General features: G+C 38.7%; 1 protein-coding gene across 2 annotated transcripts in view; it reads left to right on the top strand.

The window, feature by feature from the left end:
- The first annotated feature begins 6,489 nt into the window (after positions 1 to 6,489).
- CTNND2 (catenin delta 2) overlaps positions 6,490 to 21,811 on the top strand; it is an 826,820-nt gene continuing 811,498 nt past the window's right edge. For both annotated transcript variants that reach the window (XM_069491984.1, XM_069491978.1), the window contains exon 1: positions 6,490 to 7,127. Coding sequence is in view for 1 of the 2 variants with exons in the window: in XM_069491978.1 (XP_069348079.1) it covers positions 7,091 to 7,127 (37 nt within the window). In the remaining variant the exon portion in view is untranslated. The remainder of the gene's footprint in view (positions 7,128 to 21,811) is intronic.

The following is a 21,811-nucleotide window of genomic DNA, read 5'->3' as shown; positions in this document are numbered from 1 at the left end:
CCTTAGAATAGGAAAGTGTGAAAAATGGAATGGGAAAGTATAGGAATATAATTTAAGTAGATAAAAGGATAGGCATTTGTATACTATATTTCAATTTTAGAAAAAAATTTAGGAGGAGGAAATTAAATTTATATTTGTTCTGGGTGGTGGGATTATGAGAGTTTTCATAATGTTCTAATTTTTTTCAACGAGAACTTGTTACTTCTATAATAAGCAAAGATAAATGTTCACTGTGCTTTGTTTGGTATAGCATGAAGGCTAAAACAACAGAAGTGAAAGGGCACTTTCATGTCATTACTCTTATTAATCACTTTTTATCAGTTGCTCACTGTGCCAAGCATAGTGCTATTTACTTACCATAGATTGATGCATTTAATTCTCACAACAAACCAAGAGGAAATATTTTGCATATGTATAGGTAATAAAACGAGAGCGTCAAGGATTTTATTTTAATGAGTAAATTGATTTCAGAATGTGCATTCTATACAACCCTGAGAGTAACATTGGAGTAGGTAGAAAACAGTATGGAGAACAATGACCCCAAATGAGATATTCATTTTGAGAGTGTAAAAATCATTGAGGTGGACTTGTGTAAAGCTTTGAATATGACTTTATTTATGTGTCAGTGACAATAAAAACCTCATCTTACCTTATTCATTGACTTATCTAATTCATATGATTTCAGACCATATTCATTTATTCACTTCCTTGAAAAAAGTTTTAATTAGCAGAGAAAATATATTGTGAGGGAAATACTTAAAGTGATAACAGCCTAGTAAGCAAGGGGGAGAGATTACAGATAACATATATTTCAATTTAAGATTGTATTTGGCTGCAGGTTATAGAAATCAACCACTATAGCTTAATCAAAGAAAGGTTAATTTTTCTGCTATAATAAGAAGCCCAGGGAGTGGAAGTCCCAGGTGGTACAGTGACTACAGGAAACTTTCAGCTTCTTAGCCTCTTTCTATCTTAGGCTCAGACACTTTTGATTCTTACAGTCCACTCATATCCAGCCTGCAGTCTACATTCCAGATGTAGGAAGAGGGAATGAAGAACAGAAATAGGAAGCTCCTCTTTTGCAAAAAGCAAAAAGTTCTCCCTGAATACTCGATCAGACTCTCATATTTGTCTCACTGACAGATTACATGTAGCAGCAAGGGAGACTGGGCAGTATCGTTTTGTAGCTGGTCACGAGGCAATCCTAATAAAACTTAGGATGAAGGGGAGCATTGATATTGGGAAGTCAAATAGCAGTGACTATTAGGTTTGGGCTTGATCAGAATAATGAGTTAAGAAACTAGAAGATACATTAAATTAAAAGGTCAGATCAAAGTTTTAAAAGAAAACACACTAAGATCGTGATATGGAGAAATATTGAGAATTAAGGAAAAAAGCTGAACCTGAGGCTAACACTGAGAAAAACTCAGCACTGATTTGTAGATTCTTTTTATACATCCAGACTGATTTTGAGGGCTGCATATTTCATTGACCATTAATTATTATTATTATTTTACAAATAATCTGATTCTAAAAGACTGGTCGTGGGGTCCAAACTTTTATTAATGAATCCAACTTTTCTTCCTGGAGCCATAGTATACATGATCTCACTATATGCTACTGATATTCCCAAGAGAATCACATCGGTAGTTCATTCTCAAACCTATTAAACCCAATTCTCCATTTCTTATAACGAATATTGTTACTACTGTAACAAATATTGACACTTTGCTAATCTGAAAAAAAAATTCACAGAAACTAACTGATTTTTAAATATTGACACAATACCTCACATAAATATTGAAAATAAAAGGAAAGTTATTTAAAATAAAATACTATGCTTTTCTTTGTGTAAATGCTTGAGTGCAACTATGTTAGAAGAGCTAACCAAATACTTATATACTTGTCCCTATATGTACTGTCAACATAACCATAATGGCTATAAAAACAGATTGGTACAGAAGTGTTCTCTCATTGAGGTGTCTATTACCAATAATGCTGCTCTTAATCATATGAACAAACTTTGGTTAATCTCTGAAAAAGCAACATTAAAAAGCCTCATAATTTGCATTCCTGTAATACTCAGTAGGTACTAAAACAATGCAAACATGCTGTTGGTCATTTGTAATATAGAGTAATGAAGGCTTAGATACTTGTGAACAGGTTCTTGATAGCCATGAATGACTGTGGACCCCTAAAGTTGGGAATAATGCAGACAATTTTTCCTTGTGTGGGGTTGTCCCAAATGTTTAACATTTGTGGCTGGTGACCACTAAATGCTAGTGACAATCAGCAAATACTCTCTCACACATTTCCAAAATACCTCCTGGGGAGGCAGTGATGCTTCCATTAAGAACCATCAACCTTTATGTTTGTGTAAAAACTGAAATTTTGCTGATGAAATTTTTATACTAAATCAACTCTGCCTTAAACTTTATCTAGAAAGTCTGAATGAACCTTAATAAGAATTACCTGCTTTCCTTCTTTGGATCTCACTTTATACAGTCTCCCTTGTCTATCCCTGTCTGTAGGCCTCCAGCCAGCCAATGTGGGGAGCCAATTTCGTCATCCACTGGAAGCCCATGAAGTCTATAAGCATTGCTGGTAAGTGAAGTCACAGTGTCAAGTTTGTTTCTCCTTGTTGCCAATCCCTGATATGAACATTCTGTGCCCAGCTTATGGTGTGTACTTTGATATCTTCTTTCTGTATATGTAACTCATGAGTGTCTGCTGACCTAGATTCATCCACTGTTCAGCTCTAATCAGTAAGCTTCCCTTCTCTATGTCTGACCAGCCTGCACTGAATTTGGACCTTTTGGTACCAAGTTGTGACCTGTGGCACCTGTAGAGGCTTCATTAGAGTCCTCACTGATCTCTGAGTTCTCCATTCAGTGTAACTTCTGGCGTCAGTGTATCTCTAAGAACTTCAGTTATTATCAAGCTGTTACCAAACATACCCTTTCCTCCTTTTGCTTCAAGACTTCAGATCCTATTTCCTCATCATGCTATCTATGTCCTGGCAAAAAGACAAAAATCCCTTGAAGAGGCAAAAACAATGAGTAAACATTGGAAGCAAAAGAATTTAGTAAACAAATAATCAATACCCTAAAGCACATAGACAATCAGAGAGACATGAGGATATTTGAGTGTCACAGGCTTTTGGTGGTTATCTCTTTGGGGTGCTTTCTTCTCTTCCCCCACCCAATAACCCCAATTTATAATTGAACTCTGTGAGGCTAGGGAAATTATCTCCCCTATTGTTCTCTATTGCTTCTCCAAATTTAGCCCAGTACTGAACAGCCCAGGAGATGCTCAATAAACATTTGCTGAATGAATGAATGGCACGATCATAGGAGTTGTAGCAGCAGAAAAAGGCAGTTTGAATGAACATGTGAAGTTTTGAATTAAATAGTGAAATGACCCACATATTGTCTTAACTAAAATGATTAATTCAAATTGGTTATCTATTTTACAAGTCTTCAAACACATAGTAAAATTTTCAAGTAACAAATACCATATCTTTTATGATTAACATCAAAGTTTTTATAAGCCTCCCAAATACATGTACATGTGTAGTTATGAAGACACTACTGGGTTACTCTTCCACATAATTTGTGTTAAAATTTAAATTGTGAATTTTAAAAGAATATCATTACTCTCACTATTTAAATGCTAGACAACAACAATAATCACTCACATAGTTTTATTTCACAATTTGAAAAATTTCCATTTGTTTATCAATGGGTAATTTACTTTAAGAAAATGTTTAAAAATATTATCTTCTATTTGAATCTCACTAGCAAGATCTAATGCTATATCTAAGCAGCTTTGACTCAAATAAGAATGTCATTCTCTTAAAATTGACTTATTTTGTATTGTAAAATATAACACATGAATTCATGAAATTATTATGAATTATTAGATTTTATTCCCCCAATTAAGTAAAATTTCCATATAAAATATATTTGCTTTATCTTTTAAAAAGTGATTTGAAAAATGAAGAGATAAAGCCATTAGTATTTAGATGTGACTTCTGTACCACATAACTCTATTGATGCATAAACAGAAGAAATACAATAAAGATTTTTTCATGTAGCATTGAGTACTATAATTTGAAAATAAGAAACTAACAATTTTCTGGTCTCATAGCAAATTAGAGTTTCAGAATATTCCTTTTTACAGGAACTATCAGAAGCAGGAGGCAAAAGATGGCAGCAGTGAGTCGTTCCAAGATCTAACATTGCATAGGATCAGTTTACTTTATTTTTCGACATTATCTAATTGTGAATTTAATAATATCTTAAGTTACAAACTGTTCTAGAAAAATAGAAATCATAAATGTTTCAATGAAATGGGGCACTGAGCAAATTGAATCAAAGTAGTCCACAACATTGGCTGTTACTGCCCTGCTTCCTAAATAACCCCCGCACACACTCCCAGTGGAATCTTTCTCTCGGGACTGCCTGTAGGTCATTTCCCAGGCACACAATTAGTGAATAGGATTTGCCATTGCTCATCTCAAAAATAACTGTAAAAAACTTTAGAAAATTATTTTAACTTAGATCTATATAAGCATAAAAGACACATATTTTCTGTGCATAGTATCTATGCACTTACTTCAATTTTAATCCAACTGATCTCCCCTCAACATCTCCCTCCCTAATCCTCACTGGCTTCCTGAGTTAGAAGATACAAAGAGATAACCAAACAACAACAAACTGACTAAAGCCAAGGTGGGAACAAAGAGCATTTCTTAAAATATAATGTAGCCTAATGGATATGGCACTGCTCATTTGTCTTGTACCAAGTATTCACCACAATTGAACTGTCTTTCTGAGAACTAAAATAAAAAATATAGTTCAATGTGTGCTAAAAAAAAAAAAAAAAAAAAAAAATGGCCCTGCATGTCTTCCCTCACAGGAATCAGGATAATACCAAACTGGCATTAAAACTTGGAGCCAGGTTGGAGAACTTCTTTTGTGGGTGAGACCAAGCCTGTGTATGTGCATCCAATCCTGAAGTATGAGGGTTAAAAGTGAATTTGCATTGTTGTCAATAGTCCTGCTAATCTGCTGCTCCTTGCATTTAATTTTACCCATATAATCTGTCTATAACTTTTCTCTTTTACTATTACTTCAACTTATATTTTAACTTGCTCCAAAGTATAATAGAAACTAGCCTCAAATAAATGTTCAAGGCATTTAACTTTGTGGGGTAATGTCTTCGAACACAAAAATAGAAGCATGAAGTTACTGAGCATCATAAGCTCCAAATCCTTCTTATTACAATTTCCTGCATTCTTCCATGCTTATCTGTGTCTCAGAAATAAGCTCTGGGGAGGGGTGGAGTGGAGAAGATCACAACCTCACACAGTCTGGGATCTCCAGGGTTATGAGCTGTGGCATAATTAGGTGAGCCTTCACCCTGGGCTCAGGCAGGCTGTGCTCTGCCTGGCCTGTCTTGTAAATGCAGCAGAGGTGAGCCTCCTCCTGACTCCTGAAACCAAGGGAGGCAGCCGAAGGCCCAGAGGACTTCCTTGGCACATGACATGGGTCTTGTTTTCCAAGACTTCCAATATGGTGATTCTACTGGTGAATTTCACAGCAGGAAACACACAGAGAAGTCCAGGTGGATTCAAGGAGCAGTCAAACCATGAGGTGATAGGGAAAACCAATTTGAACATGAAGAATGGAAGCAATGCAGGATGGCCAGGGGGACTGTAGGGAAGGAACATGGGAGAGGTTCCATGTTAGCCTGGGGCAGGGGGAGAGGAGGAGGAAGAGAAGCTGGCAGAGGTACAGAAGACTAAGAAGGAAAAGGTGGCAGAAGAGGAAGAGGAGGAGCAGAATTTATCATTGTAATCATTCAAGTTTCAGACAGGACAAGGGTCTTTCTTGCAGGAAGTTTAATGTATTCCAGATTCAAAACCAGAGTGATTTTGCTTAAGGAGAACGCCTCACCACCCGCGAAAAACATGTGGAATCTTAACACTGGAGGTGATGGTAAAGCAAGCGCTGTGGAGAAGACCTCTGACAGATGCCAATGCCTTCTTCGCTCTAGAACCACAGGATCTGTAAGAGTACCCACCTCCACTCACCAGCAAGCAAGTCCAGCATGTTGTTCCCTCCCCCAGGCCCCATAAAAGCTATTCCAGAACCCCCTCCACCCCTGGCCCTTTGTTGAAGCCTGACACCTGCCCCACCAGATTAAATGGCCAGCAGCTTGCACGTGAATGAAGGAACCGGCCCTTTGAGAACCGATCCAGCCCGGAGTTGCATCCCTTCCCCTGGTCCCTTCCAGCTTTCGCCTGGCTCGGAGCATCCACCCATCTCAGGTCCAGGGTGTGCGTTCCCAAGGATGCTCGGCCCTCTCCCAACCCGCGGCCTCCTCCCCTCTCTCCTGCTGCTGCTGCTGCTGCCGCGAAAACCAGGAGAAGTGGAATGCGCGTGGCGAAGCGCCGCGCTCTCGCGGCGGCACTGGGCATGCTCGGCACCCGGGGCCGGTCTCGGCGGCGGGGCGGACGCTCCCTCAGTAGCCGGGCGCCCGAGCCGCCCGCCAAGGCATAGGTAGAGGCTGAGGCAGCCGCGCGCCGCGGGAGGAGCCTCGCCCTCGGCGGCGGCGGCGGCGGCGGCGGCACAGGTGGCGCGGGCCGCGCGCGGGGCGCAGCACGCGAGCGCTCGGCGCCGGGCGCCGCGGCGGCCCCAGGCTCGCGCCCGCGGCGGCAGCCGGCCGAGCGGAGCGGCGGGCGCGGCGGCAGCTCTACCAGCCCGGCCGGCGGCGACGGCGGCGGCGCCCGGAGCCCAGAGGAGCCCCGAAGAGCCCGCGGAGCCCGCAGAGCCGGGCAGGGGGCGCTGCGCTCGCCGCGCTCGGAGGGGCCGCCGGGCCGGGCGCCGCGCACTCGCGTCGGGAGCCGCCTCTCGCCCGCGGCGCTCGCCCCTGCTCCCCGCCAGCATCACTTGTCCCGCGGCCGCGCTCAGACAACAAAAGCGGAAGATGCTGCAGTTGGGCAAGGTCAGGACCTTGCCCTGAAGCCGGGCGGCGGCGCGCACGCCTTTCCCCGGACTGAGGAGCTGTCGCCGGTGGCGGGTGCATGTTCGCGAGGAAGCAGTCGGGCGCCGCGCCGTTCGGTGAGTTGTCTTTGCTGGGCTGCTGGGGCCAGGCGCATCCTCCTCCTCGGCGTCGTCCTCCTCCTCCTGCCGCCGGTGGGGGTTGGTCCTCGGCTGCCGGCCGACTGGTGGCGGCGGCGGCTGCTGCGCGGTCCTGCCTGCGGTGGGGAGGACCGCAGTCGCGCGGGTCCCCCCTCGGAAGACGGCTCTGCTTGGAATGGGGTCCAGGGTTAGTGCCTTTCTCGGAGCGGTTACCAAGTGGCTTCTCTGCGTGCTCCCCCTCCCTGCCACCCATCTCCCCCGGAGGGAGCGTATATAGGGCAACACCAACAATACTGCTCCCCGCCACCCTCAAGAACATACCCGTTGCATTCATGACGTCCCTAATATACTGGAGAAGACGGGTGGGGGTGGGGAGGACTTCCCTCCAGTCTTTTGCCCTTATGTTCAATGTCATTAGGATGTTTGGCTAGAACAAAATGGAAAGACTTAGTCATATGCGTCCATGGCCATTTCTTCAGTCTCCCGCGGCTTGCCAGACCCAGAGCCCCCTTGGTCTATATTTAGTGGCTTCAGAGGAAGGCTTTTCAGCTCGATTCACAGGTTTCGGGGGCTTCTGCGTCCTGACAATAGAGAGCGAGGCTCTGGAAAGCGCCGCCTGAAACCCAGGTTTGGAGGCTGTGCATGTGTATGGGAGATACGCGATGCGAAATTTGGGTGATCGGTAATTAATGGCTGAAAGCAAAGCTGCTTTTCTTTTCCCCCGACCTTCCTCTTGTGCTGGTGTGTAATGTGTTTTCAACGATCGCTACTCAGCAGGTTTGAACCACTACGATCAGAATTAAGTCACTGGAAAGGTGGTGCAGCCTCCCTGGTCTGTGTGGTAGGAAAACAGACTTAGGAATTTTTGGGGTGTGTGTGTATGTGTGGTTCTCACAAAGAACAGTTACTTCCAAAATGCCCAAAGTTGTGTTTTGCTGTAACTGTGGGTGTAGTGAAGGGTGTGGAACATGAGAATAAGAGGGGCAGGTTGCGATCCCAGGGTGTTTTTTTCTCCCTCGTGTGCCTCATTTGAGCTGATAGGATTTGCGTTAGCTCTGAAAGGTGTTAGTAACGTGTGCCTAATGTTCCCAAGCAAATATGTTGGTTTAGAGAAGAGATACGTTACAAGCATAGTATCAGGCCTGACAGGCAATAGATACTCACTTTTAAGAAGTATGTGACCAATATTTAGGATGCTTGGAATTTTCTGTAATGACTTCCATGAAGATAGGGAGGTGCTGAAACTACCTAGGAGTTATCTCGTTGTGCATCCTTCCATCAGTAGCTTTGGCTGTTGATGGGAGTTCAGTTCATCTCTGCTGTTAGTCATTCACCTGCATAATTAAAAGGCTTTGAAGCCGCACCACTTCTAAAATCCCGTGGAGAAGTGTTTGATATGGCTTATATCGAATTATGAGGATGAACCTGCACATGATTTTGGGGGTTTGCTCTATAGAAGTATGACAGATAGGGGAGAGTATCCTCAAATATGGACTAGATGCTTTAAACTGCCCTGAAGTCTCTTTCCTTAACCTGTCTTTGCCATATGCAGAAACCATTCTTAATGTTGTTGGGAAAAACCTTAAGTGGTATCCTTACTAGGCTGTGGGTTACAAGGTCTCAGGGCTTGAATGAAGATGATTACTCTCCGAGTTAGATGTTGAAATTTGGGAGGCCTGTAATTACACTAATAACAAGTCAGCATTGCAGAAGGACTAGCAAGGTCTATACAGCTCAAGTTAACGAAACACTGTGATTAGTTTTACCAATATTGCTTTAGTTTCATCTTATTCACATTCAGAGAACTTTCCAAGAGCACTTTGAACACACTGTTTGGCTCCTTGCATTGTTTTAATATAAAATTTCTTTTGAAAAGAAGCAATAGATGAAATAGACATGCGTTTTACTTTCCCTTTCTTTTTTCCTTTTGAGTCTGATGTTTCAGCCTTAAACATGATTCTTGGAGGACTAGTCCGTATTGCTCTGTGCCTGTGTGTGCACACAGAAAGCAGCTGATGGGCATGAGAAAAACTACGTACATTGTATATGTTGTGAGTTTTATGTTATACTGTGGATTGAAAATGATATTACCTGATCAAATGGCAATTGTAGTAAGTACATGAGATTGTTGCACTAATAAAATTGTCATAGTCTTGTGGAAAGGAGTTAATTTGTTGTACCTTTGTATAGTTGTATAACCCAATCATTATAGATGTCACTAATGTTGTCATTGTTTGTAATAAAAGTCATGCATTATCAAATTACAGTATTTCTATCTACTTCATATCTTTCACAAAAGAATACAAGCCAGTTCTTTCTCCAGTGAAATAGTTCATTGAGGAGAAAAAATGAAATTCAAATGATATTAGTTGGGAAATGCAATTTATAGTTTTGTTAAATAATTTCTAAGGATAATATCACTATCATCATAGCCCCTAAAATTAAAAATGAAGTTATTATACTCTCAAATATAATATTACTTTTGGCATGTAATTGAATATGCAGTGCCTTTCCTGAAAATGTTGTAGAACTTGCTATTTTCTGTTGTACTTTATCAAAGTTCTCTTTTATAATGTACTCATTTATGTGGAATTGTTAGAATTTTGCAAAGTAGTTTCATCAGGTTGTCTTTATATAAGAAAATATTAAATTTATATTTGAAATAATTTATTATAATTTGTCCATAAGGTCAGACATGCTATGTGTGGGCCATATATCTAGTTGCAACAAACCAATTGAGCTAAAATAGGAACTGTTACATTTTGAACTTCCAAAAATGTTTTCTTTTTCCTCATGATTATCCACAGAAGATAGGGACACCCATTTATGGTTGTTTATCTATCTGAACATTATTTTCACTTCCTTAGAGGGAAATTGGTGATGATAGCATCACTCTTCCTAACATAGTTTTCATTCTTAAAAGATACCACATAGTTGAGAGTACTCAAACTTGAATGCTATAATCCAGACACTGAACAACAACCAAGAATAGACTGCCAGTTATTTTTCAGTCCAGTACTTCAGCTGAAGGTGTGGTACAATGGTCTTTGCTGGCTGATTCACAAATCAGAAATACACTTTCAAGCCAAATTTGGCCATTGGCTTCCATGATGGTTTTCACCGTCCATGTTCTGAAGGTGTTCTGATGTCCACAGTACTTTGATAGTTTTGCGATAAAGTATTATGTGTGGTTGTAGGTAAAAAGTTAATTTGAGTGGGAACAGTTCATGATACTTGTTGCTATCTTCAAGTTTATCTGATTATATGCCAAAGCAACAGCTTTTTATATTAATGTAAAATATTAAACATGTCATAGATAAATAGTTTCTATCACATTGTCTGCCAATCCAGCCTACTGATTAATAAACTGTCTGGTTGAGTTTAATGAATCCAATTATATTCACAAACAGTACCTCCAATACAGGAAACTCACAGAAATATTTTATCATACTGTGCTTTTAGTCCATTAAATGTTAAGACTCATATAAAAAATGTGTAGTTATGTCTAGTTATTTATCTTTTGATCACATAGCAGCTAGGTGTAATTTCAAGCTCTGTATCATGGTTAATTGATTTGTAGGAAATGTCTTAGCTATAATTAGGATATTGAAGTTATACTCTGTATCAATTACTTTTTGACAAATTGGAAATAATGACTAAATAAGTGAACCAATGCTTCCTAGAAGCTTTCCGTCTTAGACAGATATTCACCTGTGTCCCTTGACAAGTTACCTGCAAGATGAATTACATGTATTGAAACTTATTTGATTATGTTCCAATATATATTATATATTCCAATATTTCATATGAAAATGATTAAACACACAGGTTATAGGGAAGAGCCCAAATACTTCTTTAAAAATATATTTCTCATCTGAAATGATAATTATTGGCAAAATACGTTTCCGTAGGTAGTGCTGTTTTGCATTCTGTTTCCTGTGGGTAAAGAGATGTGAAGAGAGCACCAACTCAGGGTGGATCCCAGATCTGTCTCTTTTTAGCTGTCTGTTCTTCACCATTGATGTGATCCTCAGCTGTTAACTCAGTTTTTTCAGCTATAAAATGGGTACAGTAAGACAATATCTCAAAAGATTGGTTTGAGGATAAAATAAGTACATCGGTAAGTGGCTTGTAAATTGTAAACGCTCATGTAAACACAAGAGACAAATATCTACATAATAAGATATGTACTTATGTTTCATATATGTATATATTATTAAATAGGTTATATAGGTTACCACCGTTTCCAACAAAGACTATTAAATGGATAAAGTCTTTCTACCCTTGTTACAATATTGCTAAATCATGTAGATTTGCATGTAAAATATGCCAAATTTTCTATTCTGAAACTTAGCAGTCTTTTACATATTAAAACATATAATAGTTAAGCTAAAAGAGAAGTAAATTATATCTCCCAGCACCATTATTTAAAAAGATTCTAATCTAATAGAAATTGCAAAACTTTAATATTCTTTATTAGTGTTATATTAATCACCTGATTAAGATCAAATTTTCTACAAAGATTAATGTTTTACAAAGGATATTATAGACAGTTTAATAAGTGTCACTCTCTATGAGGTCAAATATTAAACATCTGCTCTGTTTAGAACCACAGAGCATGAATCCCATCATAATGTCATTGTGACAGAGAAAAAAAGAAACCTGAAACAGCTAAATTTATGACATAAAGGGAAGACCCCCTCCTCATTAAATCAAATCCTTGATAAGAAAAAAAAATTGCGTGAATTGGTACCTTTTTGAAAATAAACAGTCATTTTCACTTGTCATTTCCCTCTTAGGAGCTGAAGTGAAGATATAGAAGTACCCAACTCCTCCAGGTTTCAATATGCCTAACTCTTTGGGCATTATTAAACCCAGCGGAGTTTGATGTAGAACTGTGATCTTCAGCAACATAATTTTTAGGATAATTACGCTTTGATCTATCTTAGAATTTGTTAGAGAATGTGACCTGTATAACAGGGGACTAATTTATCTTAAGTCAGAGAAACATTTTGACAATAAATGTGGTTATTTATATTCAAGTTTATGTGTTGTTTTGGGAACTGCCAATTATAAGTTGCCAGAGTGAAATACACGTTATAATAAAAGACTTTTCTATTTTTTGGATCAAAGTAATCAGGTGAGCCAATTATATTTGTTTAAATAAGTATGTGTTAAAATTTCCACAAGTTTTGAATGATATGGGCATCTTACTAAATGGGATGGTTAGTTTGTATCATTAGATGATGAGGAACAGTTAATTCTATCACTGAAGTTAGTAAATGCATTTATCCTGCATAAGTAAAGGCCAGGGTTTTCTCATTAGTCACATCTTTTATTTATTATGTGATTATCACAACTGTCATTAGAAATTTTATCAAATAGGAAAAACATTTTGTACAGGTTTTACATAATTTATTCTTTTGGTTTAAGAACCTCCTCATAATCTTAAAATGCTTATCATAATATCTCTTCTCAAATATGCAACACATAAATCACAAAAAGGTATATATTTACTTTAAAAATTATAAAATGTGGATTGTTCGTATCTTTAAGGAATCCAGTACATAATCAAACTCTCCCCTACAACCGCCCCCTCCCCCCTGAGTGAGTTGGAATACAGGAAGGAAAAAAGATAAATAAGTGGCTGCCATGGGTTCAAATATCAGTTTTGATTAGACATAGCTTGGTGTGGCAGCTGAATGATATCCCAGGTCCTTCGTTTTTTTTTTTTTTTCCTCCTCCCTCCCCACCGGGAAAGAGCTGCCTCTGAGCTGGTAGAGCTAAGCCTTGCTCTCCGCAGGCAGGATGATCTCCAGAGGAAGAAGGAAGAAGTAAGGCAAGCTGCTCCTTTATTCTTCAGAGGCAGAGAAAGTGAAGGGTTGGAGAGAGGCCAGAAGTGTTACATTAATTAAGTTCCCTTTGCCTGGAAGGAAATATTGGAATAGGGAAGAAGTGTTCCCCATTGACATGGTTTATAAAGAATTCTGGTTGATAGAATTCTGGATATATTATAGTAGCTTTCATAGGACTTTACCCAGTGCTTGAGCTCTTTAAATATTTCATGGTATTTTGACACCGTATCAGGAATTATTGGGGTTGTGTGTCATGCCCTGGTTGATGTATAATGAGTATGGTCCATGAAATTCAGCTGATTTATGTATAGCCAACTTTAAAATAACTCATCCTTGGTGTTTTTTTCCCTATTTCCCATGTTAGTCTTTAACTGTTAATAATTGGATGGTCCTGTAGTTGATGAGAATTGGGCATAAAAGGGACAGTGTCAAAATCTGACTTCCCAAACCATATGTGAATGATGATCCAGGCTAGCTATCATCCATAACACTTTCTACCTCAGTATAGGTAATTAGAGTTGGGCTGGTGTTTAATGTTTCATTATTAACAGGTGAAATCATGGGCACAGTCAAGGAAGAAGAAAAAGATTGCATTTCTAAATAGATACGATGTTTTATTTGACTCTGAGCATGACTACTCAACCTAAAAGTGCTCACTTCTTAAAATAAATTTCATTCTTTGCTATCAAATATTTTACTTGAACTTTCAAATATTAGAGTAACATAACAGTCATTACCTTCAGCAATATAGAATAATTTATTTCCAAGAAGAGCAACCTCTTTGGCAGCTCCAGATATAAAAAAGCCACAGTTCAATCTCCAGTTTGTAAAACAGTCCTTTACTGGTCTGGAACGTGGTTCTTGAAGTCATGGAGAAACTGGATGAGGAGGAAGAGGAGTTCTCCAGAAAGGCAGGAGGGTGAAATATAGAAGTTTCAGAGGCAGTACAAATTATGTCACTTTTCCCTAGGACATGGCATATGGTGCAGAAAGTCTGGGGCTTGTAGCATGTGGATTAGACTGTTTTTTGTTGCTGGAATTGGGTTGGAAAAGAGTGATGTTAGATCCAAAAAAGGTGCATAGATTTTTTATGGCACTCTGCCAAAGAAATATCATGTATCTACGAGTTATCTTTTCAAAGGATAGTTAAATTATATGGGAAATGTTCATGATAACTAAGCCTAAGAAGAAAATCAAGGCAGATAACTTTATTGAATTTGATACCCAGCACACACACCCACCCACACCCATACAAATGCAAGAAGACAGTGTTTCTGTCAGGGTTTCAAGTATTTTATTCTTTATATATTATTTTCTACTAAATATATCATAGCTTAGTATATGTTATATCTGTAGACTGAAGAAAAAACATGCCCTTGAAAATAATATTATATATTTGCTTTAGTACAAATTTCATTAGTTAGCTGAATGCATGACTTAAAGTTAACAAGATTTGTTCTTCACAGAGTGTATATTACATATTCTAATCAGCCGTGCTTATATATTCTCTGTTTTAAATTGAGATGTATTGAGTAGGTTTAGCAAGTTGGTGCCTTCTTGAGAACTCTAGAGCACTTTTGTGAAATGTTTTCTCTTTTTCAAATAACGTTTTAGTATTTTTTTATTTCAAAAGCAGTACATGCTCATTAACAATTTGAAAATATAGAAATGGTGAAAAGAAGTTAAAGTTCATGCATGGTCTCAAGCCCCAGTAATGACCCTATTTTTAGCATGAATGCGAGTGGATGCACATTTTTAAATTTAGAGAAAGAGTGCTCATATTCTGTTTTGTTACCTTTTAATATGTAAGGCTGCATTTCTCTTATAATTAATATTCATTTTTGGTGTCTGTTTCCCATACCTTTATGTAACATTATTTACTTAAATAACTCTATTTTTGGAGATTGATGGCATTTTTATTTGTTGACAATTCTATTTGATGCTGTGATTAAGATCCTGATAGCTAAATAGTTTTCATCAGGTTATTTACTCTAGATTACTTCCTAGAATGGGATGTTTACAAAGCTTTTGATACATGTTGACAAGTTGTCCTCCAGAAAGGTTATATAACTTATATTTCTCACAGCAAGGCAAGATTGTGCTCAATTTTCCCATGATTTCAACAACAATGAGTATTGTAATTAGAAAAACAAAAAAACTTCCAACTGGATAGGGGAAAGATTGTGTTTTCCTCTGATTTATTTGCTTCTCTTTGAGTATTTGAGATTAAACCCTTCATAAATTTGTTGTCCACTTCTAATTCTTTTTGTGAATTGTCTTTCATATCTTATGCATGTCTCAATTGGTCCATTTGTCTTTTTTTAAATTGATTTGTATTATTTGTCTATGGTAATTAATTTACCCTTTGTAATATCTTAATTTATTCATTTTATTCTTATTTTGGGAGCATAATTCTAAAGCTTGAAGTTAAATTTATCCACTTTTCCTCGAGGGGTTCTTCTTTAAGGAAATATTTTATTGCTCACTGATCTTGTATATCTCAGTATTATTAATAAATATAGCAGTGGAGCAAATAGTGGAAGGAATTGCTTAAAAGTTGTACCCAAACTGACTGAGTTCGTGTCCCAACTTTACCATTTTTTTTAGCAAGTGTATGTGTTATTACTGATGTCATTGTCAAGACAGGGAAATAATAATTCCTATATCTTCAGGTTGTTGTGAGGGAAAATTAAGGGACTATATACTTAAAATATATAGCACAGTACTTGATGTATTAGGTATTATAATATACGTTAGCTATTTCCACTATGAAATAATATAGATGCCAGATGCTTTTCTATAAATCTGGCCTGTTTTTCCCACTCAAGCATAATTAGGCACCTGCACAGACTCAGGGAGCTCTGTCTGAAAAGTCAAGGTGTTTGTGGCAGTCTGGGGCTCATAGGTGGAAGTGCTTTGTGTATGGTACAGGTACTTCACTGTGCATCCTCTAGTGGGGCTTTGCTTCTCAAGTTCAAGTTCATTGGGAAGAGTCAGGACTCTGTTCTTAGGCAAATATGTGATTTTCTATATTTTCCCCTCGCTCCCAGGTACCTGTCTGTACCTTTCTCCCTGGTCACATAGGACCATACTTCTCCCCAATCCCGCCCCATGTTGGCAATCTGTCTTTTTTATCATTGATTTCAAATCCTAGGATAGTAACTGGTCATGTAGTAAACATTCAATTAATTGTTTTGGGCTATATGTACACCTTTGTTTTTATCATCAAAAATGGTAACTGAACCAAAGTTGGTTTGTTTGCTTTGGGTTGGCTTTGGATACCGGGCAGTGTGGCACTCTGAAAGGAATGCTTGGATTAGAATTCTATTATTCTGGGATCCAAATCGTGCTTGGCACTTGCTTTGTCTTGTGACCTTGCATCTGTGCCTATTTTGTCATTTGCTCATTGGGATCAAAACTCAGAGGGCTTTTGTGAATGTGATATGATGATTCATGTGAAAATGCACTATCATATCAGGAAGCATAATCATAGCAAGCATTTAAATATAAAATATATTCACTGGAGCTTTTGATGTACTTCCGAAATAAGGTAATGTTTTTGTATGAGTTGTAATCAAAAGATTTTCTTGCCTGTAAAACTGTATCTCTGAAGTCCATTACTAACATGGCCATATAATGTCCACTTCCCTAATGGTTGTAAAGATACTGCTGTATTTCACGCTATTGGGCATTTCCTAAAGGAAGAATTCTCCTTGATCCATCAGTGGAAGTAATTCTTGTTATTTCTTTATGCCACTTCAAAAATTGTAAGTTATACCAAATTGGCTCCTTCTTGCATATATTTGCTGCTCAAAGAAGGGACTAGAATGAAGCTCTATTGTTCTTGAAGAGTGAAGTCTGTAGAAATGTCTCCAGAATATTTTTTCCTCTCTTGGTGGGCTGCCGAGTCTGGCACCTATGAGGCTTTATCAGCACAGTTTTAGAAGTGTGAACCATAGTTGGCTTCCATTTTTTGAGTATATTTCCTTAAATACTTTGAACAAAATTGCAGAGAATTCTTATTGCTCTAACTGTAGCCTGCCAATAGGAAGAAATTGTGGGTAAGTTAGAAAAATTTAATTTGTTCTCTGAAGGGTAACAAATTCTGAGAGAAGTCAAGAAGAGAAATTAAAATCTGTCACTGAGTAGTTTACTTAGTGAGTAGCAAAGTTTTAGGTACTTGAGAGGAGATGCTCATCTTGGTTTTGCTCGCTGCTTATAGAAGTTTCAGATATTTTACTTTTTCCTTAAAAATCTAAAGTCTTCTTTCTGCAATTTAGGGCAGGAGATGTGATAAATTGTATAGTGACATCATATTTCCTGTTTCGCTAGTTGATGGGATTCATGAGATATTCCTAGCTTGTACTTGCAGACTCAAGAAAGAAGCAGAGTGTGAGAGGAGAGGACCAAGATGTTACCTAGGGTACAATGATGCTCAGTTGACATCCTTCTTCCTCTGCATATATAGACTGTGGACACAGAAGACTGAGCACGTTATCGTGAGCTCTTAGCTAGGGAATGGAATTTAAGAAGTGGGAAGGAGCAGGTAGCTTAAGCTAGTTTTGGCAACAAAACTTCTATAATGGGCTGGTTGACTGTTCATTGATTTATCCATCCATTTATTCAACAGACTGAACTGAATATAAGTTTTTTTTTTTTTTTTTTGTTTTTTTTTTTTTGAGACAGAGTCTCACTCTGTTGCCCAGGCTAGAGTGAGTGCCGTGGCGTCAGCCTAGCTCACAGCAACCTCAAACTCCCTCAACCAGGGCTCAAGCGATCCTCCTGTCTCAGCCTCCTGAGTAGCTGGGACTACAGGCATGCGCCACCATGCCCGGCTAATTTTTTCTATATATATTTTTAGCTGTCCATATAATTTCTTTCTATTTTTAGTAGAGATGGGGTCTCGCTCTTGCTCAGGCTGGTCTCGAACTCCTGAGCTCAAACGATCCGCCCACCTCGGCCTCCCAGAGTGCTAGGATTACAGGCGTGAGCCACCGCGCCCGGCCTGAATATAAGTTTTAAAGAAGCAAGAAGTTTTAAATAGTAGCAAACAACATGCTCTGGGTGTGTACCTCTAGAGCTAGATAACCAGTCCCTCTCTCAGTGGGTTAGCCATTTCCTCTAGTTGGAGAGTTGCTACTTCTATCCTTTTGTAACTCTTTTTTAATGTCAGAATGTTAGGGGGGAGTACGAACACCTTGGTTACATATATATTGCCTTTGTACCGCCTGAGTCAGAGCTACAGGCATGCCCATCCCCCAGACAGTGTGCACAGCACCCAGTAGGTGTGAATTTGGATTTTCAAACTTAGGTGGCTGTGCAGCTTTAGTTCCTGTCACATCTCTAAAGTCCTTTCCTGTCTCTGTGTGCCAGTTGTCTTAAAATGCATTGATTGCCTCTAGGATTCAAGATCTTTCAGTACTAAACGTAAATACTTTACATAGTATAATAATGTGAGTTTATGTGGTTTCCCTGTGGACTGAGAAATTGTACATTTTGCAGTGATGCAGTTATACCTACAGAATGGCAGGTGACATGGAACCGCCAGTGGGAGAGCCAGTGACAGGGCTGGATAACATGCTGCCCTGACTTGTACAGAGTGTGGGAGGAAATATAAGCCAAGTTATTTCTTTGAGTTTTATAGCATGTTAGTCTTTGGAAGTACTTTCTCATATTTTATCTCTTGAAAGTGAGGAAAAGAATTTTGAAAGCAATGCAACAGATTTTTGGAAGAATACTAGATTTTCTTGTGTTCACTATTTCTTGGAATACCCTCAGATGATAGTCATCGGATTTTAAATATACATGCTGTTCCTTACAGTTATTTATCATTTTAGCTAATTGAGATGTGGTGGGCCGGGCTTTGGTGGCTGTATACATTTTTTATCTCTGGCCCAAAAAAGATGCTGTCCAACTCTGAAGAGTTATTTTTGTAGTTTCTTTCAAGATTCTTTATGCTTACACAGTTGTGTTTGTTGCCCATTGACTTTCCTTCTTCTTACTGTTATTTAGAGTAAATTGCTTCATGGGCTATGAGAGAAAATTTGGTTTCTTCTTTGCTGTAGCTTATTTTCAAAATGTATACCCATGATTTATGTTAAATAGCTGCTCATATCTATAGGAGTGATTTCAATCTTTCTGCTGATTAGTTTTTATACAAGTAGAGCTCTGTTACCTATATGTTTATTGCTAGTATATCTTTGCAGATAGATATTGCTGGAGAAATGTAGGACTGCTTCTACATCAATGGCAAGGCATTCAGAAGGACAATTAAGGTAGGCTGGACATCCCAGTATATATAACACTTTGCCGTGATACTGTTGGCATGTAGAGAAGTTGGAAATCTTCATATCAAGAAGCTAAGCTGCATGTGTGTATTGGGCTCAAAAATATAAACACAATGTGAAATTTCAGGTGTTGCAATGTGCAGATGTGTGAAGTTACAGAGAATATCATGATGTCAGAAGAATTTGTGAAGCTATTCATGCACCAATAGGAAAGGGTGGTAGGATGTTTTGACAAGAGATCAGTGGACTGTTCTGTGGCACTGAGTGGACAATTGAGTACCATCCTGAATGGCATAATCATTACCAAAGTCCAAACTTAAGAACATACTATATTCCCTTTCATCACAGAAGTTGGGGAAAACTTGTCCAGTGGCAAGTGATAGTATGACCTGGCTTTGGAAGGACTTCACCAAATTCTTCCAAGGCTGTCTTAGTCAGCTTGGGCTGTCCTAACGAAATAACACAGACTGGGTGACTTAAACAACAGGACATTTATTTCTCACAGTTCTAGAGGATGGAAAGTCTAAGATCAAGGTGCCAGCACATTCCGTTCCTGGTGTAGAGGATGGAAAGTCTAAGATCAAGGTGCCAGCACATTCCGTTCCTGGTGAGGGCTGTCTTCCTGGCTTGACTGCCTTTTAACTATTCCCTCACATGGGCTTTCATAGATCTCTCTCTCTTCTCCTTATAAAGCCACTAACTCCTTTATGGGGGCCTCATCCTTATGAGTAGGTCTAACACTAATTACCCCCAAAAGGTCCCGTCTCCAAATACCAGCATGTCAGGGGTTATGGCTTTATCATATGAGTTTGGTGGGAGATGTGGAGGGGACACAGACATTCAGTTCATAACAGAGACCACAGGACAGCACCAGCAAGTTCCCCAGTGCCAAGGAAGGTCAACCTCTGGTGGCAGATTTTGAGTCTTTGGTGTTGAATTATTCCCTAAATGTATGAGAATTTCTGATGGATAATGACAATCATTTTTGGGCAGTTTTAAATGATTCTTCAGTTCACTTGGAATGTTTTGCTTTGATGTATAAAATATAGAATGTGACACATAGAACAATGTGCTATATAAAGTACCTGGACACACATGTCTGTATTTACTAACATATGGCATTCCAGAGTTCTTTTTTTATGCATATTTTTCAAAATTGCATGGATGCTTCTTATCTCGGTTGGACCTCCAACTTCTTGTCACCTTCACTTTTAAGAGGCTGATCCAGCTGCCTTGTCACTCAGCAGGATTCCTGCAGCAGGTTCCTGGCTGCCACCCGGTCATTACTCTGCCTCTCTGTGGCTCATTCTCATGGCCACCAGAGGCTCCTTCTGTCTCATGTACATCTTGCCTTTGTTTATAACCCTGGCAATGACAACCAGAAAAAAGCCCAGCCCCTTCTTGTTTAATCTTATCTCCCCTCTCTGTCCCCCGGTTTGTTAGGCTGCAGCCACTGTGTTCATCTTTCTGTCTCTCCTGATAATCCTGCTAAAGCAGATGTTTCTCTCCTAATGGTTGCCCTGTTCTGTCTTTTTCATAACGTGTATACTAGAACTGATCTCATTTATTAGTTGGTTTACATGTTTGTTTTCATGTCTCCCTCTGTTAGAATGCAGACTCCTTGAGGGTTGGTCCTTAAAATGACTTTAAAATTGACAATTTACCAATGGTACAAACAGGAATTCACATGCATTAGTGCATACCTGGCTTCTAGGTAGATGCTTTATGGAGAATGCATTTTTAATATATGATCATCATTGAATCGTGTCATAGATACATGTTGAAGTGAGAAGAGAAGATAGGAGACAGATAATCTATCACGGAATGGATGTGTGAGATCAATATGAAGATCAGTTAGTGAGAGCTGCCTGCATTTCCATGTGCAGATCTAATATAGAGCTTTTTGCCTCTCGAGTCAGCTGCCAGGGGTTTCCTGGCATCCTCGAATAGAGCAGGTTGCTTCTCAAAGGCAGGCTATCTCATCGTAAATGGAGTATAAATATGCCAGGTATTTTGCAGCTGGAGAATATTTAACATACTTTTAATATGAACCAAAAAATAGAACTGTGCCAAATTTATGTTCTCATGGGCCAATATTCATCATCTCAAAGAAAAGTAGTGGCTTGTGAAACACAGGGAAATGCTAATTTAGGTGAGAATTTTGAGGCTGTTTTTTTCCACATCATTATAATAGGAAGTATAGATGAATCATAGCAAAATTTTTCTCAAGGTGAATTTATATTATGTTTCCTATTATATTTAAAATCAAAGATGCTGTCTATGATTTGTAATATTGTCAATTGAAAGAAAATAAATTTTTAAAAATTACTACAAGATTGTCCAAATGCTAATCCCTTGGCATAAGACCTTGAATGATATATGTTGAAAACATTGTGATGTTCTGTGTAAAGAATAATTATTAATGCATTTTGAATATGGAGTTTTTTTAAACTGCTACATAATAAAATGTTAGAAGCTAATTTATGTGACTTCAAGAGTGGTATTTTAGTAACTTCATGTT

Source organism: Eulemur rufifrons, chromosome 17 (genome assembly GCF_041146395.1).
Source record: "Eulemur rufifrons isolate Redbay chromosome 17, OSU_ERuf_1, whole genome shotgun sequence".
Lineage (NCBI taxonomy): Eukaryota > Metazoa > Chordata > Mammalia > Primates > Lemuridae > Eulemur > Eulemur rufifrons.
This window is presented reverse-complemented; position numbering and strand designations above follow the sequence as displayed.